This window comes from Lingula anatina, chromosome 3 (assembly GCF_051362555.1).
Source record: "Lingula anatina isolate TDL-2025a chromosome 3, LinAna3.0, whole genome shotgun sequence".
In the NCBI taxonomy this organism is placed as follows: domain Eukaryota; kingdom Metazoa; phylum Brachiopoda; class Lingulata; order Lingulida; family Lingulidae; genus Lingula; species Lingula anatina.
Genome location: NC_141769.1, coordinates 1187808 through 1211530, shown reverse-complemented (window position 1 = coordinate 1211530; position 23723 = coordinate 1187808). Strand labels below are relative to the sequence as shown.

The 23723-nt window shown below is 38.2% G+C and overlaps 3 protein-coding genes across 7 annotated transcripts; 2 read left to right on the top strand and 1 right to left on the bottom strand.

Moving 5' to 3' along the window:
* The first annotated feature begins 1721 nt into the window (after positions 1 to 1721).
* LOC106175396 (leukocyte elastase inhibitor) lies at positions 1722 to 4959 on the top strand. Its single transcript, XM_013557372.3, has 2 exons — positions 1722 to 1907; positions 2837 to 4959. The coding sequence occupies exon 2, from the start codon at positions 2854 to 2856 to the stop codon at positions 4366 to 4368; it is 1515 nt and encodes a 504-aa protein (XP_013412826.2). The 5' UTR covers positions 1722 to 1907; positions 2837 to 2853; the 3' UTR covers positions 4369 to 4959.
* An 813-nt stretch (positions 4960 to 5772) lies between these two features.
* LOC106156585 (uncharacterized) lies at positions 5773 to 13965 on the bottom strand. 5 transcript variants are annotated; one of them, XM_087009492.1, is made up of 6 exons: positions 13801 to 13965; positions 13134 to 13236; positions 12692 to 12846; positions 9476 to 11616; positions 9052 to 9222; positions 5773 to 8543 (listed from the first exon to the last, which is right to left on the bottom strand). In XM_087009492.1, the coding sequence occupies exons 3-6, from the start codon at positions 12735 to 12737 to the stop codon at positions 7638 to 7640; spliced, it is 3264 nt and encodes a 1087-aa protein (XP_086865618.1). In that variant the 5' UTR covers positions 12738 to 12846; positions 13134 to 13236; positions 13801 to 13965; the 3' UTR covers positions 5773 to 7637. The 5 variants fall into 5 exon arrangements, with proteins under 5 accessions (XP_086865618.1, XP_086865616.1, XP_086865615.1 ...); XM_087009490.1 differs by lacking the exon at positions 13801 to 13965 and adding an exon at positions 13531 to 13691 and having other exon boundaries at positions 12968 to 13236; XM_087009489.1 differs by lacking the exon at positions 13801 to 13965 and adding an exon at positions 13531 to 13691.
* On the top strand, positions 13840 to 22844 carry LOC106179500 (uncharacterized). Its single transcript, XM_087009495.1, has 4 exons — positions 13840 to 13944; positions 15309 to 17314; positions 19078 to 19170; positions 19678 to 22844. The coding sequence occupies exons 1-4, from the start codon at positions 13887 to 13889 to the stop codon at positions 20407 to 20409; spliced, it is 2889 nt and encodes a 962-aa protein (XP_086865621.1). The 5' UTR covers positions 13840 to 13886; the 3' UTR covers positions 20410 to 22844.
* Positions 22845 to 23723: the final 879 nt, after the last annotated feature.

Here is a 23723-nt window from a genome sequence, read left to right as displayed (position 1 = left end):
ACTTTTTTCCTCTTCAGTTCACCCAACTTAAGAAATGACATACAACCTTGATCGAATTTTAATTCACTGAATTCATTTTCTAATCCAAAGGCAGTTCTTTCGATCCTATTCAAACTTGGACCCATCGTTAAAACTAAGGTCTACCATCTCAAAAAGAAGAATTCTTTATTGATCTCGTTAATACCCGGATGTGACATCACAGCCATTGTTCTCACACTCTCAAAGTTTTATACCAAGCTTAAAGACGTACGAAACGTTTCCTGTGTCTTAGTTTATACTGAGATTGTTCACATTACGCCTCCTTGAAACAAAACGGTTCTCTGAAATATATCTATATAAAGCGCAGCTGGATCTATTTTCGGCTGGGTGGAACAATTCATTGCCAAGACACTTACATCAAACTGTTTACTTAATATGAAAATGTAGCAAACACCAAGAAAATTGCGAAGGTATTTGTTTCATTTTTTCATGGACCGTGACTCTGACACGTAATTCAAAAAAGGAAATCGTACATACCGAAAGTATTTTTATTTGAAAGGCCACAATACAGTTGTTCTGTATCGCTGAAAGCGTAGGTCCAATAATAGCGACGACTATCAGCTTTTCCAGACCGGACCTCCGGGTACTTGAGATATTTATAATTTTACTCTCTATTGTTAGCTTAGGCGTGGCGAAATCGGGCAAAGGAGTTTTATACAGGCTGGCGGTTTTAAAAAATACAAAAAAAAAAAAAAAAAGAAAAAAAATCAATTTGATTTTATAAGGTTTTAACTGATGTTAGCTTCAGCATGAATGAAACAAAGGATTACACAAAAGTGAAAGATGGTTTAACATGAAAACGTTTAAATAAAAAGATAAAACGCACAAACACAGAATAATTAGCATGGTAATATAGCTCTGGATTAGAGCGCGGAGGAGACCTTTCTTCTTTACAGAAGAATCGTCTGGGCATAAAAAGGATGATCGTGCGGAGACAATTTTCACCAGAGTAAAATAAAATCAAGTACATATAAAACCTAGAAAAAAGTTTAAGACAATATTTCTAGGTTTATGGGCTTAGATAAAGGGAGGTGGGGTTGTGTTTGATTTTAACCACTCCCTAAAAGGAAATAATTTAAGAAGCGTACAAAAGGATATAAGCTTCTATTTAATGCATCACGACGGATTCATTTGAACTGTGATGTTGAGAAATTCATAACAATGAGTGACGTCCTGTTTTAATTTTTAGAAGTCGCTCAAGAAAAAAAAAATCAACCCGACAAAACAAGAGAAGAAACCAGTGGGCGGAGGAGCATGTGCTGTAAGTCCGCCTGGCCTCAATACTGGGGCTGCGGGGCCTTCTACATATTAATTGATGTGCAGATTTCTGAACTGAGAATTTATGGAAAAAAATACCGCCATCGCCCAGATAGTTGCTGGTATAGAGTAGAGTATGGATATTATGAGTTATTCGACAAAATTTTAAAGTGAATATTTAACTAACTTCTATGACGCACATTAAATGATTTTGACTTTCCCCATTTTTTTCGTTTTTATTCCTTTATGCTATATTTTCCTCTTATATGGAAAGAATTGAACAGACTCAGTAAGTAAAGTGATGCAAAGCAATTATCAAAACATTAAACAAAATAAGTGCGTCACAAAAGTGACTCAATATTCACATTTTTCTGGAAGGCCACTTTCTTCTGTGTGTATAGGATAGTAACCATGAGTGGTCGGTTTCGCTACATCCGGGTTTACAGGAAATGTTACTATAAACCACTCAGAACAAACGCATCCTGTTGACAACAAAATTCGTGTGCTTATACTTATAAATCTCACTGGTTCTCCTGAACTCACAATATATATCAGTGCTGCGAACACTGCTACAAGCTGAGCGAGTCAGTAGTGTGGTTATCCACAGCAAGGTAGGCGTACTGGGTATCGAGGGAGGGGGTGGGGGAGTGGGGGGGGGGTGTGTGGCTGATGTCGTACAGAATGTGCCAACAGGTTTAGGTTTTTAACAAAGATTTTTAATGTCTTATTTCACACACTGACAGTTGCTTGATGCAGAGGCATACACTGTAGCCTTCAGTGCACGAGTCAGATGCTGTATAATCCTTGTTTTAAATGTAATTAAGCCGCGTTTAAATATAATTCATTCCACTGCAAATGGTGGAATACCTCGGGTCTATATATTGGATAAAATGTCCAGAGAAACCATTCAAATACCAATTTTTAGACCATCTGCCTCTGCAGTCGTTTTTTTTATAACGTAGCACTTGCAATGGCTGTATGTTCGTCTGACCTCTTTTCATGATCAAAAATCCAAATCCGCTTCGTAGCTGACTAATAGGCAAGGCTTCTTTTATATGACTGTAACAATGAACGACTGGGAGGGGAGGCCACTAGCTTTGCAGTTTTGTGGTGGGGGCGTATGGTGGGGGGGGGGGGGGACTGGCTTGGTAGTTTTGTGGTGGGGGGGGGCACTGGCTTGGTAGTTTTGTGATGGGGGTGGATGGGGGGGGGGGACACTGGCTTGGTAGTTCTGTGGTGGAGGCGGAGGGGGGGTCACTGGCTTGGGAGTTTTGTGGTGGGGTCGGATGGGGGGAGGCACTGACTCGATAGCTCTGTGGTGGGTTGAAATTGGGGGATGGGGGCTTAAAGAGATCGGGCAAAGAGACTACGTATTGAAGGTCATTACGTGAAACATTGTCTTTAAAGATGACATGATTCGACAACAACAACCAAAATGCTCTTCTGTATGATAGTTCAAAATGCGATATAAGAAACAATAAATGCAGTATATTAAATTCATCCTTCATAATATTTCTAATATTTCACCTTCTCGTTTCAGTGCCTTAATTAGGAAAGATGTGGTCAGTCCATGCGGTGCTCCCCGTCGCCCTCTGTTGTTTTGTATTAGTCAGTAAAGTGACCAGCGGGCAGGGGTCGGTGTCCAGTGTCTGCCGCCAAATGGCGCAGGCGACCTGCGCGGCGGCCCACAGCGTCTGCGACAACGTAGACCAGACCTTCTCGTCTTCATCTTCGTCTTCATCTTCGTCTTCATCTTCGTCCTCATCGGGCCAAGGTTCCAGCCAAGCAGGCAACAAGCCGGTTCAACCCACCACAGGAAGTCCTACACCTTACCGCCCTAGTCTGGACTTCAGTGGACTGAGGAAACAACCAGGAAGTAATCTCCCAACTATGGGTACTTCCCAAAGTCTAACCAAAGCGCGGGACGCGGCTCAAGCCTTTAATAGATTTTCCTCCAAGCTCTTCGACACCCTGGCCAAAGAAAAACCTGCAGAGAACCTGTTCTTTAGTCCACTGAGTATTGCCACCGTTATGTCTATGGTTTCTTTAGGGGCAAATGGAAATACAAAAGATGAAATGGAAACCGTGCTTTCGCTGAAGACTTTGCCAGAAAAGAACGCGGGTCTCCAGGCCTTGAACGGAATTTTGTTCGGTGAGGAAAGGACATACATACTACGGGCGGCCAACAGGCTGTTTGCAAACCCGTCTTACTCGTTCCGTACAACTTATCTACGGCTCTGTGAGTCCATCTTTAATGCTTCACTTCGGGGAGTGGATTTCCGGAACCCCGTTGCAGCCGCTAACATCATCAACAGATTTGTAGAGGAGCAAACCCAGTCGAAGATCAAGAACTTGCTTCCGCCCTCGTTGATAAACCAAAACACTGTGATGGTTCTCGTCAACGCTATTTACTTCAAAGGCACTTGGAAGCGGCAATTTGACGAAAGAGCAACTGAATTGAAAATCTGGTACCAGCCTGTGTCAGGGTCCAGACCGTTTGTCGAAAAAAGTACAAAGATGATGTATCAACGCGGAAGCTTTAATTACAAATTTAGCCGTGAGCTGAACAGCAGGATACTTGAGGTACCGTACAGCGGCGATGCCAGCATGTTCATCATTCTGCCCGAGGTGTTCGATGACTATCTGGAAGTTGAGAAGAAACTAAGTTTACCCGGTGGTGTGAACCAGGCTCTGTCGGGACTAACAAACATCACTCTTGACGTGCATCTGCCCAAGTTTACTCTCAAGAATATGAAGGTCAACTTGAAGCGACCCTTGAACGAGATGGGGATGGTGGACGTCTTCGAGCGTTCCAGGGCTGATCTATCCGGTATTGCCATCCAAGCGAATGGTCTCTATATTTCAGCGGCTGTTCACGAGGCTTTTATTGCAGTAGATGAGAAGGGGACGGAGGCGGCGGCAGCCACCGCTGCAGTGGCCTCGGTGCGCTCCATGATGAGTCCCCCTCTCTTCAATGCGGATCATCCCTTCATTTTCCTGATAAGAGAGAAGACCACTGGCGCCATATTATTCATGGGTCGCCTCGTCGACCCCACGGGATCGTCTGTGTAGATGGCATTAATGCGATGACATTAAGATGACTTTCTGTGAAGACTTACGTCATCTGCGTTTTTTTCTGTTTAATTTCATGAGATAATTTCCCGCCAACGCGTTCAGCATGTATTCAGATAGTTAATGCAAACATGTATAATATGGCATGAAGAACAATATTTGAAGCCACTAAAAACGCGCATGTTTGAAGAGTCAGTATTTTATCTATTTATATATGCTATACTTTATTTTATCTATTTATATATGCTAAACTTTATCAATCTTCTTTCCTCAGTCATTGTATCACAAAACACACGTACCTGTACTTTATTATAACCATTCATGTCATACCTGTAACTACGTGAGTTAACATCATCCTCTATTTTAAACACGTACGCTTCAGTTACCAAAATTTGCGAAAAGCACCTTTACTAAGTTGGAATGTAGTATACTCTTTACTTTTCTTTACTTTACTTTGGAAATAAATCTCAAATGTCAAACAATATGCTATTCAAAAGTTTACCATATCAGTTGAAAAATAATGGCCAGGACACAATTTACCATTCACAGCTCTTTGCATTTATCAGGAAAATAAATTTTTGATTGAATGTAGGAAGGCAGTGTTATAGTTACTTTATAACGTCTTTAGATGACAAGAAATAAAATTAAATAAAACATTTAGGAGAGAGAGAGAGAAAAATTTTACGGCATAGGCCTATTTAAGCTCTTTCCCGGATGTTGTCTAATATTTCAAGTAACATAACTCAAAGTTCACTCGCATCAAAACGATTGAACAGGATCCAAAGAGAGGGCTTTAACCAGGTTATTTCCTTTAATGGCTATATACAGACTGGTGACGTCACCGACCTGACGGTGACCTCACTTCCCGGACATCTACACAACAGTCGGATACACAGCCGTCGCCCTGTCACTACCATATTGTGCCCCCCCCACCCCTGCCATATCTGAAAGGGTACATGTACCCTCCTGTCAAGACAGAAAATCAGTAAAATAAGCAAAACTAGATAAAACCGAGCAATCACCATCCTTCTGCCTAAAATATTACAGTAAAAACACCCTCGCTAACACAGCGCGACTCATTGTGTCAACTTAACATTTGGATGCTACGAAATTAGTCACTCGGAAAGCAGATGAATCAAAACTTTCCAGATGAAATATGGTTGTTGCTCACAAATTTTTACTCTTTCGTTGAATTAGCTAGAAAATGTTATAGATTTTGTTGAATTAGAAAATGTTATAGTAACACTTCAATAAAATGAACGTACAAAGCTCGGTATACGTACGTTTTCTATCCAACCTGCTTATCTTAATATCTTCAAATTTCACATTGTCATCCGCTCTAAAAGATGTTAACGCTAAGCAAATTAGTCTCAAGTTAAAGGATGACATAAAACATGTTAAGAGAAAATTTATCAACAAACTTTTTATTTCAAGTTGTAGCACCTTCACATACAAAAATATCCCACATTAAATAGCACAATTTCCAAGATCTTGGTTGTTCTTCTGAACTGACCTGATCTAACTTCTCAATACAATATGATAACAAGACAGCAAAGCTGCCAAATGTACAGACAAAAAGCAGAAAAAAATAATGCACAAAATATTGTAGAATACTGTCAATTCTGATGGAATAATACAATATTATACTTAACTGAAAAGTCAGCATCTAAATTTTTAAAATTTAAAATTAAAATTATGCACACCTAGTGTTGTTGAAAGTAAAAGCGTAAGGCTTCAGGCCGATAACAATTTAAGTTCACACTTAGAAAATGACAGAATGAGAAAAATGAAACTTTCACAAAAAATTGCATGAATTCAATAAAAAAAGATAATCCAACAGACCTTGTTTTCTAATTTGAGCTGTATGCCAGTCCTAAGAATTATTCTTGTAAGTTAAGAAAATAATAAGTAACACGGTGTTCTTCTCTTAACGTTTGTGGTGGCAGTGCACAAAGTATTTTTTTTTTGTCAATTCTAATGCGATATTACATAATGATTAACTGTATAATTACCACCATTTTTAATTATCTGATATTAATAACATGGACATTTAGAAAATTGATTACCACTGGGCTTCATGCCCATGGGAGTTCTAAGTCCCACAATAAACATGCCAATATGTGAAAGAAAAAAATTTCACAAAAATGTATAACTCCCAGAAAAAGAAGCCAATTAGACGGCTTATCCAACTCAGGCTCAATTTTAGTACAGTGTTTCTTTCCTGTAAGTTTAACAAGAGTAAAGAATTGTTTTTTCTTTAATGGTCACTATGGGGGCAGTGCCCAAAACAGGGTTTTCTTCCATTTTGGTGCAATATTACATAATGCTTAACAGCATAATCACCATCAATTTTTTATAATAAAATAAAAATGTAATGAATAATCAGAAAATGTGACTGGCAAAGGTCTTGAAGCCCATGGAAGTTCAAAGTCATACCTTGAAAATGCTAATATGTGCAAAAATTAAATAAATAAAAAAAAAAGTAAAACTTTCAAAAAATTACCTAAGACAGATTTCCTACTTTTCTTTCCTGATGTGTCTGTAACTTTAACGGTATCAAACTGCATCTCTTGGACGTGTAGTCTGTATTTATGTCTCAATATTCCAGTAAGTAATTTTCAAATGATCACAGCTCTTTGCAGTGTATTTGAATGAGATGTCTAAAAATTGAAAATAATTTAATAATGAACACATTTTTATATGGCAGAATGAACATTAATATATACATTAAGCTCCTGTATAAATATTTGTGCTGAAGACTTAGAAAACTGAACAAATTACCAACAAGAGGAACCTTTTTCAGCCAAATGGAGTCATTGTACATTGTTACAGTAGAAGAGTCGAGAACCACCATGAGTAAATAAATATCTGGTGTCTGCTAAAGTTCCATGGCCAACTCCATACCCTGGCACTGGTCTGATGATGATGATGATGATGATTGGAATAAATTACAAGCCCTGAGAATGACTTCCTATGATGATTAACATATTTCTTGATAAGATGGTGTTGTAAGATGGAATGAATCATATAAAGGTGGCTGGTCGGGGGAGAGGGAAAATGATTTAACAAGGAATACTACTGATATATATAAGTTATTTATCACAACTGAAAATGAAAGTTAAATGCATCATTTTTAGAATTTCATCTGACTACTTAAGCAATCATTCACAAAAATAAGGGTAAAATTCATTGTTTTCTAAAGTCAATCTAACTATACAATATCTTGTAACAAATATCCAATTTAATAAATCCCACAATAAAAAAGAAACTTATTCATCATCTCGAATAGCTTTTTCCAATTTGTCCCAATTACAATCTTTTCTGTCAAAAGGAACTTTAGCAGCTGCGAAGACTTCAAAGACTTCTGGCATTATGGGTAATTCTCCTGCTTCATTCTCACACAAGATGGGTATAACATAAGAACTGGGTAGCTTGGAGGACTGCAGAGCTAAACTGCCTCTTTTGTTATATTCCTTTATTGCTAAGTATATCTCGTAGAGCCAATCAGAATCCTTTACTGAAGCATGTGAAATAACAGCGATGACTTTTGAGCTATTTTTTATTGCGTTTGTCACACAGTTCAACACTATCTGACCAGGCATGAAGTCCCTGTCTTTTATGCAACCTTTCAACTCTTTTGAATTCTCTAAGGTTGTTAGTAAGTGAAAACTGACAAAGTCTGCATCAGAGTCACAATACATCACAAAAAAATCATACTCCATGCCTTTCAAGTTTTTGGCTCGTTTGGACTCGAAGCAATAAGCCAGAGGGGGAGATGAGGGCACTTGGCCCATCATGTCACTTGGGGGCTCTGTTGAAATATCACACTGAATTTCTTTGTCATTTTTTTCATGTATTTCTTCAGATTTTGCAGGTTTGTCAGCAGTGAGCGTGTCGTTGCGTGCTTCTCTTCTCTCCTGTTGAAAAGTATCCTGTGCCTCTGGGTCGCCAGTCCTTACAATGTCAGTGAGAGGCTCTACTTGAACTGAAGAAGATGTGTATTCAGATTGAGCTGAAGCTGGTCTATATGTGTCATCTTCATTGCTGTCTGGAGGCAAGAGATTAGGCGGCATCTCTGATGGCAACATACCTGCACCTTTCTCTTCCAATGATCTGCCTTCTTCTTGGACCACGGAAGTCTTCACAGAGTTAGGGTCTAAAGCTTGGGGTAGAGCCTGCGAATAATAATAATATATTTCACTGAGATGCTACAGTCTAAAGTTTAAAAAGATAAACATAACAAAAAGAAAAATAAAAATGTCAGAGCAATAAGTGCTATCATAATTACATGATCTTTTCAATGGGCAAAATTATCAAACTTTTGGATAAATATTTTTATAATCACAAAAAATTCATTGCTACATAGCATTTCTGGTGCTATTACTACACAGAATAAATTTAAAGAGTAGCCTGATTTTTAATTTTGTTGCTACCGCTCAACAGGAAAGTTCTAATCTAAGAAATTATAACTTGAAAAGTGCAATATCTGTAAAATTTACAATGTTCCCCCAATGAAAAGAATGAATAATTACCATAGACGAATATGTTCTATTATAAAGATATTAAAGGTTATCTCAAACACACACACCCATACACACACACATATCACACATGCATGCATGCTCTCACAGTGACACATACATGCATGCGTACACACACAAGCACATGCACACACACAGCTACCTGTGACTCAGCTAGGGTGGTTTCATCAACACCTCTATAGGTGGACTGTGAGGTTGAAGTAGCTTCCTTCAGTACGTCCTGTGATGTTTGACTTGATCCCATCACTACTTCTGGGACATCTACAGCTGCCCCTGGCATACTGACTGGCTCGGCTGCTTTGGGGGTTGGGGCCTGTAAAGTAAAAAAAAAAAACATCAAGAACACTGAAACTAACTGCAATGAAAAAACACATTGAATGCAGAGGTCATTTTGAAATCCAAACACAATCACGGAAAAATTGAAAAAAAAAATCTGAGCCAGAGTACTTTTTTTTTCACTACAGTGAACATGAGGGATACTTATTTGTTTCAAAATATTATTGGTAATACAAGTAACAATTTAGATCACTTAATAGCTAATATGCACTGCAATTTTTTCCCCTTACCAACTGTATTTTCTCCAAACAAGTCCTAAGCTGGGAAACATGAAGATCATCTCTCTCTGCTGGTTCAGAGCCTGCTGTGGGGGCAGGTTGCTTGGGATACTTGTCAATGCACAACTTAAGTCCACCTTCAAGCAAAGAAGACACATTTTGTTCCTCTTGTTTTCCATTCTTCAGTTTAACACATATCTCAGTCAATATATCAGGCTCAAATGGTTCCTTTCTAGGACCCCACAACTCTGAAATTTCTTTGAGCAATTCTTTCTCTAAATATCTGTTAGGATGACATCCTTCAATCATCCAGTGTCTCAGCTCTCGTACTGCAGTTTGGTAGGTCCTATCATCGCTCTTTGTCTTTGCACTCTTGCAAATCTGTAAAAGTACTAGCATCATGCAACGGAAAGATATTGTGAAAGTGCTGTTTGGTTCCTGACATTGCAAAGCATTCTTAAAGGATTCCAGAGCATTTCTTTTTTCCCCCAGATCAAGCAAGCACAGCCCTAGCAAATGATGCAACATTGGGATCCTTCCTCCTTGTAAATTATTTGTGGCATACTTGAAATAGTAAAGTGCTTTCAGGAGCATTTTCTCATCTGTCACTTGTCTATTTGTGTCTATGCCCAAAAAATGACAAGTTTCAGCCAAGTAGGCATAGTCCTGGGGATTAGGATTATGCTGAACCGCAATTTCAAGTTTCTCTTTTGCTTTAAAGGCTAATTCAATCCTTGGGTTTTTATCACTTTTTTGGTGCACTCTATCGTACCATTCATCCTTATATTTCTTTCTCAGATTTTCCCCCATGGATTTAAAGGCAAACCAGTTGCTCTCACACTTATCAATATCAATCGACTCCTCGTGTATTTCCATAGCTTCATCTTCTTTGCCAATATGCCATAAAAAATGAGCATATCTGTTGAGGATATTTGTGTAGCACGGGGCATAACTTTTAGCTTTCTCAAAGAATCCAGAAACACATTTGCACAACTCATCCTTGTTCTCAAAGTAAGGAGCTTTGACCAACCCCAGTTCTTTTAAGCCAGGGGGGACCTTAATATGACCATGCTGTCTGCGGTTTTTCTTCTTTGGAACAGCTGATGATTGAGCCTCTTGTTTATCTCGTTTGTTTTTACTCCTGTCTGTGTCTGTGGCTTGCTCTGAGGACTGTCCTGAACCTGCTCTGTTCTCTTCAGGCAGATGTTCTTGAGCTGATAAACCCAGAACATTACTGTAAACTTGTTCACAAAATTCCTCCAGGAATTTCATCTGTATGTTATCTTTACTATTTTGCTTGTTCAGTGGCTTGGACTTCACATTTGACTTTGTTGCAGTTGCATTTGGGTCTTTGCTAAACTGGCTCTTCACAGACTTACATTGCTGCTGTGATACATTTCTTGGAGAAAGCTCAGTCTTCTGGGGATTTTTCTTCCCCTTTGAATTATGATTTTGCACCTCCTGGCTTGAAGATACAATTCTAATGCACCTACTACTCAGCAGATGTGCAATACTTGCCCAGGCTTGTGCTTTGTAATTATCATCCTTTGTGAACGTGACCGCATGGAACAGTTTTAGGGCAAGGCAGTGTAACTTATTTTTCTCAGACTTACTGTGCATAACTGCCTCTGTCTTAATAATGTGGATTAAATTATGTGCCACATAAAAGCACCATTCTAATAATTCCCTGTGTTCTATGTCTGCTTCTTTTCTGTGTACCATCTCCAATGCCTTCAAGTAGTAAGCATGGGCCTGGATCCCAGTCACACCCTGAGCTTCAACAAAAACATCAAATGCTATCATGTAACCCTGTTCAAAGAAACACCTGGCTCGGCAGGTTGGGTTTCCCTGCAACTGTTCTAGTTTTTTTCCATACTCTGCTGCCTTCTTAGAGACACCCACTTCTCGATAAACATACTCCAAGCTTGCTAGAGCATTGAGGTTGGTCGGGTCGAGTTTGCAGGATTTTTCAAACAGTTCAATGCTCCTGTAGATGTCGCCATCTTGATACTCAAAAACGGCTCTGAGGTTGAGGAGGGCACTCCTGTGAGGTCCTGACTGGTGTTTATAGATGTCAAACTGGACTGCCTTCTTGTACTTTATTTGTAACTTGTTTGTTTGTGGATTGACACGCAGACCCAGGCTTTCAAATCCTAGAACAAAAAAATCACATCAAATCTATAATTCATCTCTGAAATGTGTTGTCAAAATAAAGAGCTGGATTCCCACAGGCATGGAACCTTTTGTTTTTGATCTGAGACCCCCCCCCCATTCCCACAGACACCATCAGTCTACGTGGATGGAACCAAGAAACCATTCATCTAGAAAGTCTATTTTCTAAAAATCTATTTTCTATTCGCGGTATCTTGTGATCACTCCAAGGGCAGCCGAGAATTAATTACAGCTTTGGAAGTAACTGGCCCGCGCTGCCAGTAATTACGCCGCAGGGTATTCAGGGCACAGACCGTGATCACAAGATACCGCGAATAGAAAATAGATTTTTAGAAAATAAATTTTGCATGTGAACGGTCTCCAACTCTGCAGGGACTCACATTGCCTGAAATCAGCTGAACTGTATACGGTAAAAACTTGAAAATTAAAAATAATTCATATTTTTAATGCCGTAAATCCAACGAATTTTTACCCTCCCCCCCCCCCCCCCCCCGACTCCTGGGTATGACAAAAATTTTCAAAACTCTGACCTTCGGGTTTTCATCTTTATCAGCTTTTATTCTTGACCCTCATACATTTTCAAGATCGACAAAATTTTCAAGTTTTTAACGTAACATGTCTCCTCCTATTAAGTAAAATACAGAAAGGCTGATTATTATACGAGTACTGTGGAAACAGAAGGAGGTGTGTCATTCAGTTAAACTGATTTCAGCCAATGTTCAGTGATGCAGTTTTAAAGAAAACCTTTTCACTGTTAATGTGTACTTCAAGCACATCATATCTCAGGTTGTCATGGTTATTCTATTAACAAACAAGACAAAGAGCTACTCTCAGCTTCAGATGTAGTGCTGTCCATGCACCCCCTGTATATAGCTGGAATAATAAGACTAAAACTATCAAACTAGTGTGTGGACTCAGACAAAAGAATTTTTTAAGGAATTTTACCATAATGGACACACAGTTCCCCAGGATGTGAATATTTTTAGCCTAGAGGGTTTGAAGCACAAGCTGAGGCAAAGTAACCATGGGAAAAAACTAAATAGGATATTACATTACCTGGAATGAGGGTGAGCTCTTGTGTCTGGATTGTATTGTCATTCATGACTAGAACACTGGCGTGCTACAGGGTCTTGAAACAATGCAGCAAAGACTACCATTTATGTATCAAACTTATCATCATAGGACCATCTGAGGATGCTCAAGGATCAAAACTGGAAATTGAACCATTACAACTATTGTTATTATTACCATTATATTATTATTTGTAATGTAAAAATGCTTTGACTTAAATTAGCCACTGTGTTGATTGATCATCATAGTTTGACATCTTACCATACTCAAAACTCGGTACTCATGCAGCAGTCCCCCTCCCCCCCTGCCCCAACCTGAAACCCTCTAATTTTTAGGGCTAATCAAAAATAAGTTATGCGGTGACTTTGAGCAATGTCTCTGCTATCCAAATACATTAGTTTGGAAATTGAATCCCTTATAGTTTCACCTTTTTTTTTAACCTTCAAGTTCTTTGTCCAATGAGATTACAGCATGTGTTCACCCCCAGTGATGTCCTCGGCTCTCATGATTTTTGAAAGGCATTAAGTTTCCTGTAAAAATATTTTAAAATTAGTAAATGAATTGCCAAACTTATTTATTAGAGTAGCAGAGACATTGCTCCTAATCACCACGTAAATTAATTTAGAAAAGACATCGAATGCCACAGAGTTATATCGGTAGTGGGGGAAATACTACTGAGTACAACAGTGCCCAACACTTCCCCTCCGTAGTGTACGTGTGGTAAGCACGGTGGAGAGAAATATGTCTTACACCGATTTAGACTTCTTTATGAATTTACTATTCAAGTAACAACACCAAGTTGATGTTAAAGGAAACAGAGTTACCGTCTGCAAAAATGTGTGCATCCCACCTAAACGGTAAACATAATTTTAAAATGAACTTTCCATATCATCATCGCATTCATTCTACATGTATGTTTGCCGTCGGGGAAATCCCAACCGGAAGTTCCCACAGCTCGCGTAGAAAGGTTTACATATTAAAAATATCTTTAAAAATCAGAACAGTTATATAACTGTATAGTATTTCATTATTTGTAGAGTTTTTAGTGCAAAAGTTTTTCTGCACACTTGAGTCCAAGCTTACGACATGATTACCCTCTTGTGGCACATTCCGGGGCATTTTTCTGATCTCTAATTCACTAAGGCCCAGTGACTAAAGTCAAAAAAAATCCCCTCCAGATATGGCCTCAACGATGCCTGTTGAACAGAAAAAGCTCCCAGAAAAAGCTCTCAGGGCAGGTAATTAGTCTAAAAAATCAAAGTCGTGCCACTAGTTTACAGCAGCAGGTGCATTGTAAAGACATATCCCGTGGTAGTCTTCTCTTTAATAGCATTTTGCCTTCCGCTTCCTGTTACTGTGTTGTCCCTATGCTGTCCCTATGAATGAATCTAAAACCCACGAAATGAATTTGTATAATAATAACACACTTGTGTAACTTAATGTAATTGTTGATCATAATCAGTTTAGATATTTTAAACTTTGTCAACAGAACCCAAAACGCTACTGTCCTCAGTGGAGCATGTCTTCAGTGGGTATACATGTACATGTACAGTACTAGTAGTTGCCCGCTGAGGCTAGAGAGTTTACAGTACAGTACGTATGTGGCAGCTAGTGGTGAGAAAGTTTTGGACATCACTGGGATGATGCAGAGGGTTAGATTGAGGTGGACAGTGGTACCAGCAAGATAGCCCCCCCCCCCCCCCCCCCCCCCCCCACACACACACACATTTAGCAAAAGTTTTTTTAATGATTCTGTATCCCATGACAGGTGTCAAAAGTGAGTTGATTGGACCAAGGAGTTATAACTCCTTGATTGGACTATGTGTCCTTAGCACCATGATTTACTCTACACATTCCATCCCAGCATTACTAATTAGTGTCGGTGGTTGACATTGATACTGATTTGCTGAGACTACTTTTCTGGAAGGAAATTCTGTATACCGGCATCAAATTACTTTTTATTATTATTTTTTGCCAACTCACTTTGTGGGCCAACATTGGATACAGAACGCTGGCTCCCAGATTGCGACTGTACTGTAATAGCTACATTTCAACCGGAGAAAAATTATCAATTCTTTTAGATATATATAATTTTGGAACCGTTAGAAGCATGAAGCTATGAAGCATTTTGCTGCTTATCTGTATAGATTAGAACTATTGGGTAGTCTGCTTTTAACCACCATTCAGTAGGTTTGTTCTAATATTAAGATTTTATTACTTTAAAACCTGCTTGAAATGATCTAGCCATTACCGTACCACACAGCTGCACATACTTGGTACACCTTGTCTTAATCTGGGGTAGCGCTAACACTCGCCAATTTAGCCAAATGCTAAAACTGACTGAAATTGGCTAAAGAAAAAGGGCAAAAGGGCTTGATTTGACATGTTTTAGCCAAATTATAACCATTTTGATAACAAATTGACAAAAAAGTGGTGATATGGCTAAGTGAAATAGATTGCTAGCGCTACCCCAGTTAATGATATCAGCACCAATGTCTACCCTGACATTTATTTGCCCATATTAGGGATGACAGAGTTAGAAAACCAGGCTGAGTTTGATATATCAAATATATACCAGCATGTTTTTGTTTGTTTGTTTTAGGTTTTGAAAAACTTTGTCTGAGGGTTAGTCCACTGACCAATAAACAGCATATGAGATACAAAAAAGCCATTCAGAAGTATATGTTAACCCTACAAACAGGGCCACATAAATTTGCTATGCTCAACCTTCTGGGGGTGCTTCAATACCAAGATGGGAAAACAAATGAAAGTATTAGAAGTTTTGAAAGCATTCTTGAAGAAGATAGTGCAAACTTGAATGCCTTAGCCAACCTGGAGTATGTTTACAGGGAACTTTCCTGTGTCGCAAAAGCTGAACTTTATCTGGAGAAGTTAAACGAGTTGATGGGTGGAGATGAACCCAGTGATGAAGAGAGAAAACGACGGGGGAGGTGTTTATTTGAGCAGGGTTACATGATTGCATTTGATGTACATGTAACAACAAAGCAGGAAAAACGCGGCAAAGATTGTGCACGAGCTCACGAGTCATACATGCGGGCGTGGCAAGAGGCAGGAGATTTAATCGATGAAGTGGAAAGAACTGAATGGTGTTTTTTTATTGCACACAATTTGTCTCAAATTTACCATAATCAACCAGTTTTGGAAAAATTACACAAAAACTTGGACAAAAACAGTGCCTTGGAAATAATCATTAAACTTTTTCATAGGGTGACCAAAAGCAAAGACAACCATTACAAAGCACAAGGCTGGCTTCACTTGGGTTGTGTTTTGGGCAATGTGTTCATTGAAAACAAGTCAAAGAACAAGAAACACACAGAATCTAATACCATTACACATAATTTAGCAGAAAAAACAATTCATCATCATACTCATCCACAGCATGCATCTCAAGAAGGCTTCAACAAGTTCTGTGCATACATAGATTTTGAGCTACAAGGGAAACTGCAACATGATATAACTGATATCATGGAGAAAAACCACTTACAGGAATACTACAATAACCCTGAAATTTGCTTCATTTTGGCAAAAGAGTATACCCCTAAAAGAACAGACATTCTTAACAGGTATGCTAAATTTTTGAGCCAAAGGAATGAAGATTTTGCAGATTTTGAGAAAGCCAAGACCCTTCTCTTGAAGTCCATAAAATTGGATAATGGAGATAGTAATTGGTTTGCATACCATCTTATGGGTGACATGTTCAAATACCCGTATGTAAGCCAGTGGTATAACAAAGTGAATACGGGCAAGGGACAGCTCCCAGAGAAAACAATGGCGGCGACTGCTCAACGGTATTACAAAGAGGCTGTCAAAAGGAACCCAACTCCACAAATCTATGCTAATCTGGCTGAAATAAGTCATTTTCTTGGTATTAATGAAAGGAGAGAAGTCATTGATGAGGACCAGATGTTAGAAGCAGTTATAAACTTTAAGCATGCTGTGGAAAGTTTGGACGGAGAAAAGGATCCAAGTATTCACCAGAGAAGAGGTCGGTGTTTAAGAGATTTTGACCAAGAGAAGAGTGCTGTTGAAAGTTTCAAGAAGGCTATAGAAACCCAAAAGCCTAAAAGCATTCATATATTTAGCTTCCGCTGGCTGATTGAAATCCTTGCACAATGGTGCCAGAAAAACAAGCAGAGGCTGAGAGATGTTGATGTTGAGGAGGCAAAGAGTCCTGAAAATAATTCTGTAAATCAATCAGAAAACATCTCAGAACATGCAAAAGCCAAAGCAGCTTGCAAGAAAACAAGAGGAGAACTTCAGTATTGGTTTAGTGAAGGATGTGACAAATTTCAACAGAAAACCCTAGATAAAGAGATTCAGCGATTTTGGAATCCAAAAGACGACAAATTTGTAGGCTGTCCAGATGTCATGGTGGATTTGTACAGTGATCTTTTGCAGAATAACAAGAGGAAGCTAGCAGACCGTTTGAAGAAAGGTTTGAGTGACTTACTAGCACATTATGAAAACAGCACTAACCAACCAAGGCCAGGTCCTGGTGAAGTACAGGCAGATGCTCCTGTATTAGGGGATGAAGCTGCCTCCAAAATGCACAATGTTGAGATGTCACAAACAGAAGCAGGGGCAGATGTAAGTAAGCCCCCTCCTCTGCAAGTATGAAATATATTGTCTCGAGTGAGTCATGTACACTGATCATCTTTTGATCTAATACATAATGATATAACGATTATGTTTTAATATATATTATTTCACGTTTGATGTTTCATATTTTGAATCATTTAAAAAATTACTTTGTAGGCTAAGAGTTTGCTGTAGAGAAAAGTATAATTTTGTGCCTATTTATTAGTACCGCCAGCGTGTACGTTGGCGGTACTCATGGTTTTAGTCGGGGTCAGTTGGTGCATTTTCACAGGAGAAGCAGCCATTAGATACCGAAACTGAAAACTCTCTTTATTTCTGGAACCATAAATGCTAGAGACCTTTTGTTTTTTGCATTTTGTAGAACTTGTCCTAGTGCAAAAGCCGAAGTGGTTTCCATTTTTTTTTGTTTTCAATATGGTTAAGGACATGTGCTATATCAAAAAGTACAACATTGCAATATTCAGTGGTGAAAATAAAATGTGAAATACTCCAAAACTTGCAAAGATACGCCCATAGTTACATGTACTATTGAACTTGAATAGGAAGTCATATATGGTACTAGCAATATAACTGTGACCCTGAAATGGACCTTTGACCTAATTTTCACCATGAACTGAATTTTGCAAAATTTCCAGCCCTTACATCTCCAAAACTGGCAGAGATACACCCATAGTTACTTTTGAACTTGAATAGGAAATCATATACTGGCAATCTGTGACCTGTAAATTGACCTTTGACCTACTTTTTATGATGACTTGCACTTTGCATGTTTTCTGGCCCCTCATATCTTCAAAACTAGCAGAGATATGCCCAGTGTTGCCCCTATGTTTTCTCTTTTGTCAGTGTATATACAACACTGATAACACATTTCAAGGAAAGACAATAGGCCTATTGTCTAGAAAATCACGGGAGTGATTAATGTTAGGAAAATATGTGTCAATTCAAAAATCTGCTTGATTGGACCATTTTTGCAGTTAAGTTTTTTCGCCTTTTTTTTTTTGAGAACTCTTAATTGTTTATTGCATTTTATAGAGCATGACTGGTGGTGGTATCCCTTTATTTTTGGTTTTTCATACAGATGCACTTACTCCAGCTGGTGGTACAATATCCGGAGGCAATATTGCCTCTGATCCTCGAGTTGGGAAGCTGATGTTACTGTTAATGAATGCATTGAGAACAAATTGATCCGCAGTCTAACAGATCCACAAAGTAATTATGGTCAGCCCCACCCCAGCCCCACTTAAAAGCAAGCCACATAATTCCCTGATGGTCTCCCTGCCTCCACACATACTGTTGCTGTGGGGCCCCAGCAATTAAACCTCTAGCGGAGATTAAATGGTGAGTGTGGAGGCAGAGAGACCATCAGGGAATTAAGCAGCTAGCTTTTAAGTGTGATCAGCCATATTTTAATTTGGCCGTGGATCAGTTAGTCCAAGGATCACCTGTTCTGAATGTGCTCAGTGAGAATAAAAGATTATACAATACATGTAATAGATACCAGATCCAGTCATTTACACATGTATAAAATAACAGTTTAACAGGTATACTTCGTAGCTGTCATCTTTTTGGTAATTTCTTATTAAATTCAAACAGTGTTACTAAATTGTATAAATTTTATATTTCTGACAATTATGTACTGTTTCCAGGAAAAAAAAAAACGGTAAAAATAAAGGGGGGTGGAGTTCATGAGCTATTACTTGGAATGAATAATAAAGTACATGTAGAATATTAGTCAAATCTTGCAATTTCAGGTATTACGTGGTGGTAGTAATCTAAAGGAGTTCTTCTTAGGATATGTAAGGAAACTTGCTGAGGTTGATGAAGAATTCGAGAGAAAGGCAATGGTAATGTAACTTACATGTGTTAGTTGTGTTTGATTCTGTACAAGAATGATTTCATATCCTGACAAAATCATGGTTTATTTCACCAACTCCTCTGAGCAGGAATCTGTCATGTTATCTGTTACTGTAACAGTAACTACAGTGCAGGGAAGGCAATTCTTTCCTAGGTACTATAGTATGACATTAGTTTTTCCTGTGCCTTTTCAAGTACTCTAAAAAGTGGCCTTTCCCTCACATACATACATATTTTATAGAATCCACCACAGCAGTTCGACAGGTACTTCCAGTTCATAGAGATGACAGCCAGACTTTTCAAACAATCTTGAAAACACAAAAGCCAAAAGTTCACAGCTCTTCCTCTGTGTGTGTGTTTGTGTTTGTGTGTATATATTTGTGCATACGTGTGTGTGTGTGTGTTGGGGAGGTAGGTTGTGCTAGAGGTTAAAAAACAACACCCAAATATCTGGATTTAGGTTTAAGTAACTATTTTTTTTCTTTTTTTTACTGTAGACTGACAGGGTGGCCAAAACCACAGAAGACACTGAAAATGCAGAAGGAACAGAGAGGAGCAGTGAAAGCCAACAAGTGGTGCCATGTGAACAGGACCACCCTCCCACACCTGCTCTGCCATCTTCCAGTGAGGAGTCAAGTTCTGCTCCTACCCCAAGCACAGAGGACAAGAAAACCAAAGATGCTGCGACAATGACAGATTTTGAAGAAAATGTGTTACAAAAAGACTTAAAAAACAAGAAATTTGAACGTTGTGATTCCACTTTAGAATCAATCCCTCCACCTCCCTGCAATGCTAAAAACAAGAAAGGAAAGCTGTATGATTTTTATGTTATTTACTCAGAAAAAGAAGACTCAGACTGGGTGTCTTACCATTTATTAACTACTCTAGAGGGCACGAAAGGTTTTAAGGGTTGTGTCAAAGAGAGAGATTTTATTCCAGGTACAACCATTACTGATTCTATATTGGAAAGCATTGAAAATAGCTTTAAAGTGTTAGTTATAATTTCAGGCAGCGAACCGGAAGACGGATGGTATAATTATGAAGTGAATCATGCTATTGGTCACAAACTTTTCTCGGGAAAGAATTCTTTTGTAATTCCGATTTGTAGAGAAAATGCCAACAAGAGTGATGTACCACCAAAACTAAGTGATGTTAATGCATGTTGTATGGTGAGTGCCCATGATTGGGAAAAACTGGAAAGAGCTCTAGATGATGACAATTCCCAGTAATATGTTGGCAATACATAGTGTATTCAGAACAGAGGATCCACGGAGTAACTGACCCGCAGACTAAATACCCTCTACCAGGGCGACTGATAGATTTTTCACAGATATTCACAGATATGTCTCTAGCTAGATAGATGGTCATTTTGGTCTGAAGTCACCCTGTTAAGAAATCTCAAAGCTGATTACATGGCTGGTAATTGTTTGCATAATTGCTCAGGCACTGCCACTTAGCAGGTCCAGTCAAAGTCTGTGTGACAGCAATCAAGACAGTTAATTGCTCTGACTTTAATCACTTGCTCTTCTGTGACAGATAAAAAAGCCTTAGACTGGTTGTGTAACGAGCAGTTATAACATCGTTGTGAAGCTCAGCTCATGCAGAGCAAGTACAAAGCCTTTGGTTCGCGTGCAGAGATAATTGTTTCCACATGGGATTTCTCAACAGGGTGACTTCAGACCAAAATGACCATCTATCTAGCTAGAGACTTATCTGTGAATATCTGTCAAAAAATCTATCAGTTGCTCTGGTAGAGGGTACAGACTAAATACGGCTGACCCCACTTAAGAGCAGTGCCACTAAAAAAGAAAATATATCTTAGTATGGGATCTATATATCACAATAAAAACATTGTGAACAACTCATAGAAATATAATATATTCTGTTTTACCACAAAAACGTCAGTTATAGCTATTATTTTGATATCTGAGCTTGTCTTCAGATCACGTGACCTCCATTGATGGCTGTGCTCAGTTATAATCTCTTAAGAGATTATTACAAAAAACCAAACTTTTTAGAAAAAAACCTGGGACTAACTTTGATAGAATTGAATTCATTAACCATTTGTAAGTATGGGAAAATTGTTGTTTACTCCAGGAAAATTAAAATTTTGGCCAAAACAAAGAGTTATTATCCTTTTAATGTCCTGATGGTCTCCACATGACGTGCCATTAAACAGATTATGTAAACCTGCAGCATCTGTGCACATGGAGGTGGGGAGACCATCAGGGGATTGAGTGGCACTGCTTTTAAGTGGGGTCAGCCATATTTAGTCTATGGATCAACTTGTTCTTAATGTCCTCATACTAAATGTTCATTACTGTGATGGCTGAACTATTTGTGACCAGTCAAACTTCTTGTCAAGTTCTTTGTTGACTTGGTGCAAAGAATTTGAAATTAGAGAGTACTCCAGACTGCAGAGAACAAGGAGATTACTAAAATGGGAAACAGAAACAAAAAGTTTATTCAACTTATTAATATTAGGACACCAGTATTCAGTTGAAATTGAAATGAGTACTATTTTTCCCTTTAGAATAATTTATCCTGACATTTTCATTTTCATAAAAAAATTGTGAAGAAATTTTAGATATCCTATCCACTATACAACAGATGACCAAAAATGATGACAGAAAATCGTATTTCATTGATGTGTTTAAAAAAAAAGGTATTACAAAAGCTATTGAATCTAGGAAGCAGTTTGGCTCACCCTTTGTCCAAAAAAGGAGAAAATGTGCCTTTCACTGTCATTAAAACAAAACAAAACAAAACAAAACAAAACAAAACACCAAGTGAAGTGGGATAATAATTATTTACTCCTAATGTGATACTACAGGTGACTGAAACTTTGTAGGATTCAGTTATGTGTGCAGGTGCATAATTTTTGTTATTCACTGCTCATTGCAATGTGAACTGAAATGCTTTTTCTACAGTATTTAGTTCAGATAATGTGGGATATATAAAGTGATATATATTTTTGTCTTTTTATTTTTTTGAGGGGGTTGGGGATGTCCACGGGACACACATCTTTTTTAGTTTACTTTATTATGATGAAATACTGCAAAGGACACAAACCTTTAGCAAAATGTGTTATAGGCATTTGATGCCATTATTAAAGTGGGATAATATTTGCAATCTTGATGTGATGCCATTTTTTTGTGATCTGATGTTTTATGACTGACAGCTAATTAGATACATGATGTTATAGTGTGTACGTTAGTGTGCATGTGTGTGTGTGTGTGTGTGCCTGCGTGTTTATTGTCATTGCAATGTGAATTGAAATGCTGTATTTTTAGCATTTTAGTTCAAATAATGTGGGATACATCATATGGTATTTAAATGTATATTTTGTCAACAGGCAATCATCTTTAGATAGATTTTTATTAATTTTTACTTTTTGAGCTGAGGCAATGCCCACAGTATAACGAAATGCACAAGTTCTGCAGGAACTAAAAGCAAGGCTCATACAAGCCATTCAGTAATGTATGTCTGTTTATGTGTCAGTTATTTATGATGATTTGTGGTAATTACATGATTTTTTCAATGGAAGGATGTTGTGAACTTTACAGAATACTGTTTTTTTTTAAGCTGAAATTTCTCAAAATAAAAACATCCCTATTGAGTGGTAGCAACAAAATTAAAAAGCATGCTACTGTGCAATAAAAAACACCACAAATGCTGTCTAGAAATATTATGTTTGTGACTATAAAATTATATATCTGAAAGTTTGATCATTTTTGTCCATTGCAAAAGATCAAGTCATTACTGTAGTTTTTTTGCAATGCAGGCATGACAGACAGCATGACAGTGTGACAAATTTAAAATCTTTTTCTGCAAACTTTTGCAAGCAAATTTTAAACCTGCAGAGAAAGGCCACCAATTTGTTGGGCTGCTTGATTAAAATTTCGTATTTTAAAGGGTAAAATGTTTTTTTTTTTGTATTTAATTAGGGTTAAATGAAATCTTGTTCGTAAAACCTTGTCACAGTGGATATGAGAGTAGCAAAAGTGACATTTCCTAATGTCAACAAGTATCTCCTTGCTGCCACCAGGGGGCACTCTCCAGGATCGCTCCCTATGAGACTGTTACATTGATAGCCTAAGATCTAACTTTGCAGGGACTCTTGCTGAGTGCAATCAGATTTACACACCTTCTGGTATTAAGTAGAGTCCAGAAAAGCTGGTGATGATATGAGCAAGTTGGAAATGAGGAGGCTTGTTAATCTGATTGAATTCAGTGAGTCCCTGCAGTGTTGGATCAGTCAACATAGAACAATAGCTTCGTTGGGAATGAACCCTTATAGAGGTGATTGGTGCTTGTTTTGATGTCACAGATATGCACTGTCATTTTATAGATAAAGAAAATGTCGATGTTGGGTTCATATTAGGAGCAGAACTTTATTTTTAATTGGAAGATTGATCAATATTTGTTAAATCTTTCTGTGCAGATAGTTCCATTTATAAGACTCAAAAACTTGCAAAGAAATGACCAGTGTAAGTTCTGGTTTACAGAGGATGATATTCATCATCTTATTATTGATTAGATG

Bases quoted from the DNA above. Each gene is read 5' to 3' on its own strand.
- LOC106175396 (XM_013557372.3), top strand. From the start codon at position 2,854: ATGTGGTCAGTCCATGCGGTGCTCCCCGTCGCCCTCTGTTGTTTTGTA.
- LOC106156585 (XM_087009492.1), bottom strand. From the start codon at position 12,737: ATGAATGACAATACAATCCAGACACAAGAGCTCACCCTCATTCCAG. The intron at 11,617-12,691 runs GTAATGTAATAT...TTTTTGTTCTAG, and splicing joins AGAGCTCACCCTCATTCCAG to GATTTGAAAGCCTGGGTCTG. The intron at 9,223-9,475 runs GTAAGGGGAAAA...TTTACTTTACAG, and splicing joins GTTTGGAGAAAATACAGTTG to GCCCCAACCCCCAAAGCAGC.
- LOC106179500 (XM_087009495.1), top strand. From the start codon at position 13,887: ATGGCCTCAACGATGCCTGTTGAACAGAAAAAGCTCCCAGAAAAAGCT. The intron at 17,315-19,077 runs GTAAGTAAGCCC...TTGCAATTTCAG, and splicing joins AAACAGAAGCAGGGGCAGAT to GTATTACGTGGTGGTAGTAA. The intron at 19,171-19,677 runs GTAATGTAACTT...TTTTTACTGTAG, and splicing joins AATTCGAGAGAAAGGCAATG to ACTGACAGGGTGGCCAAAAC.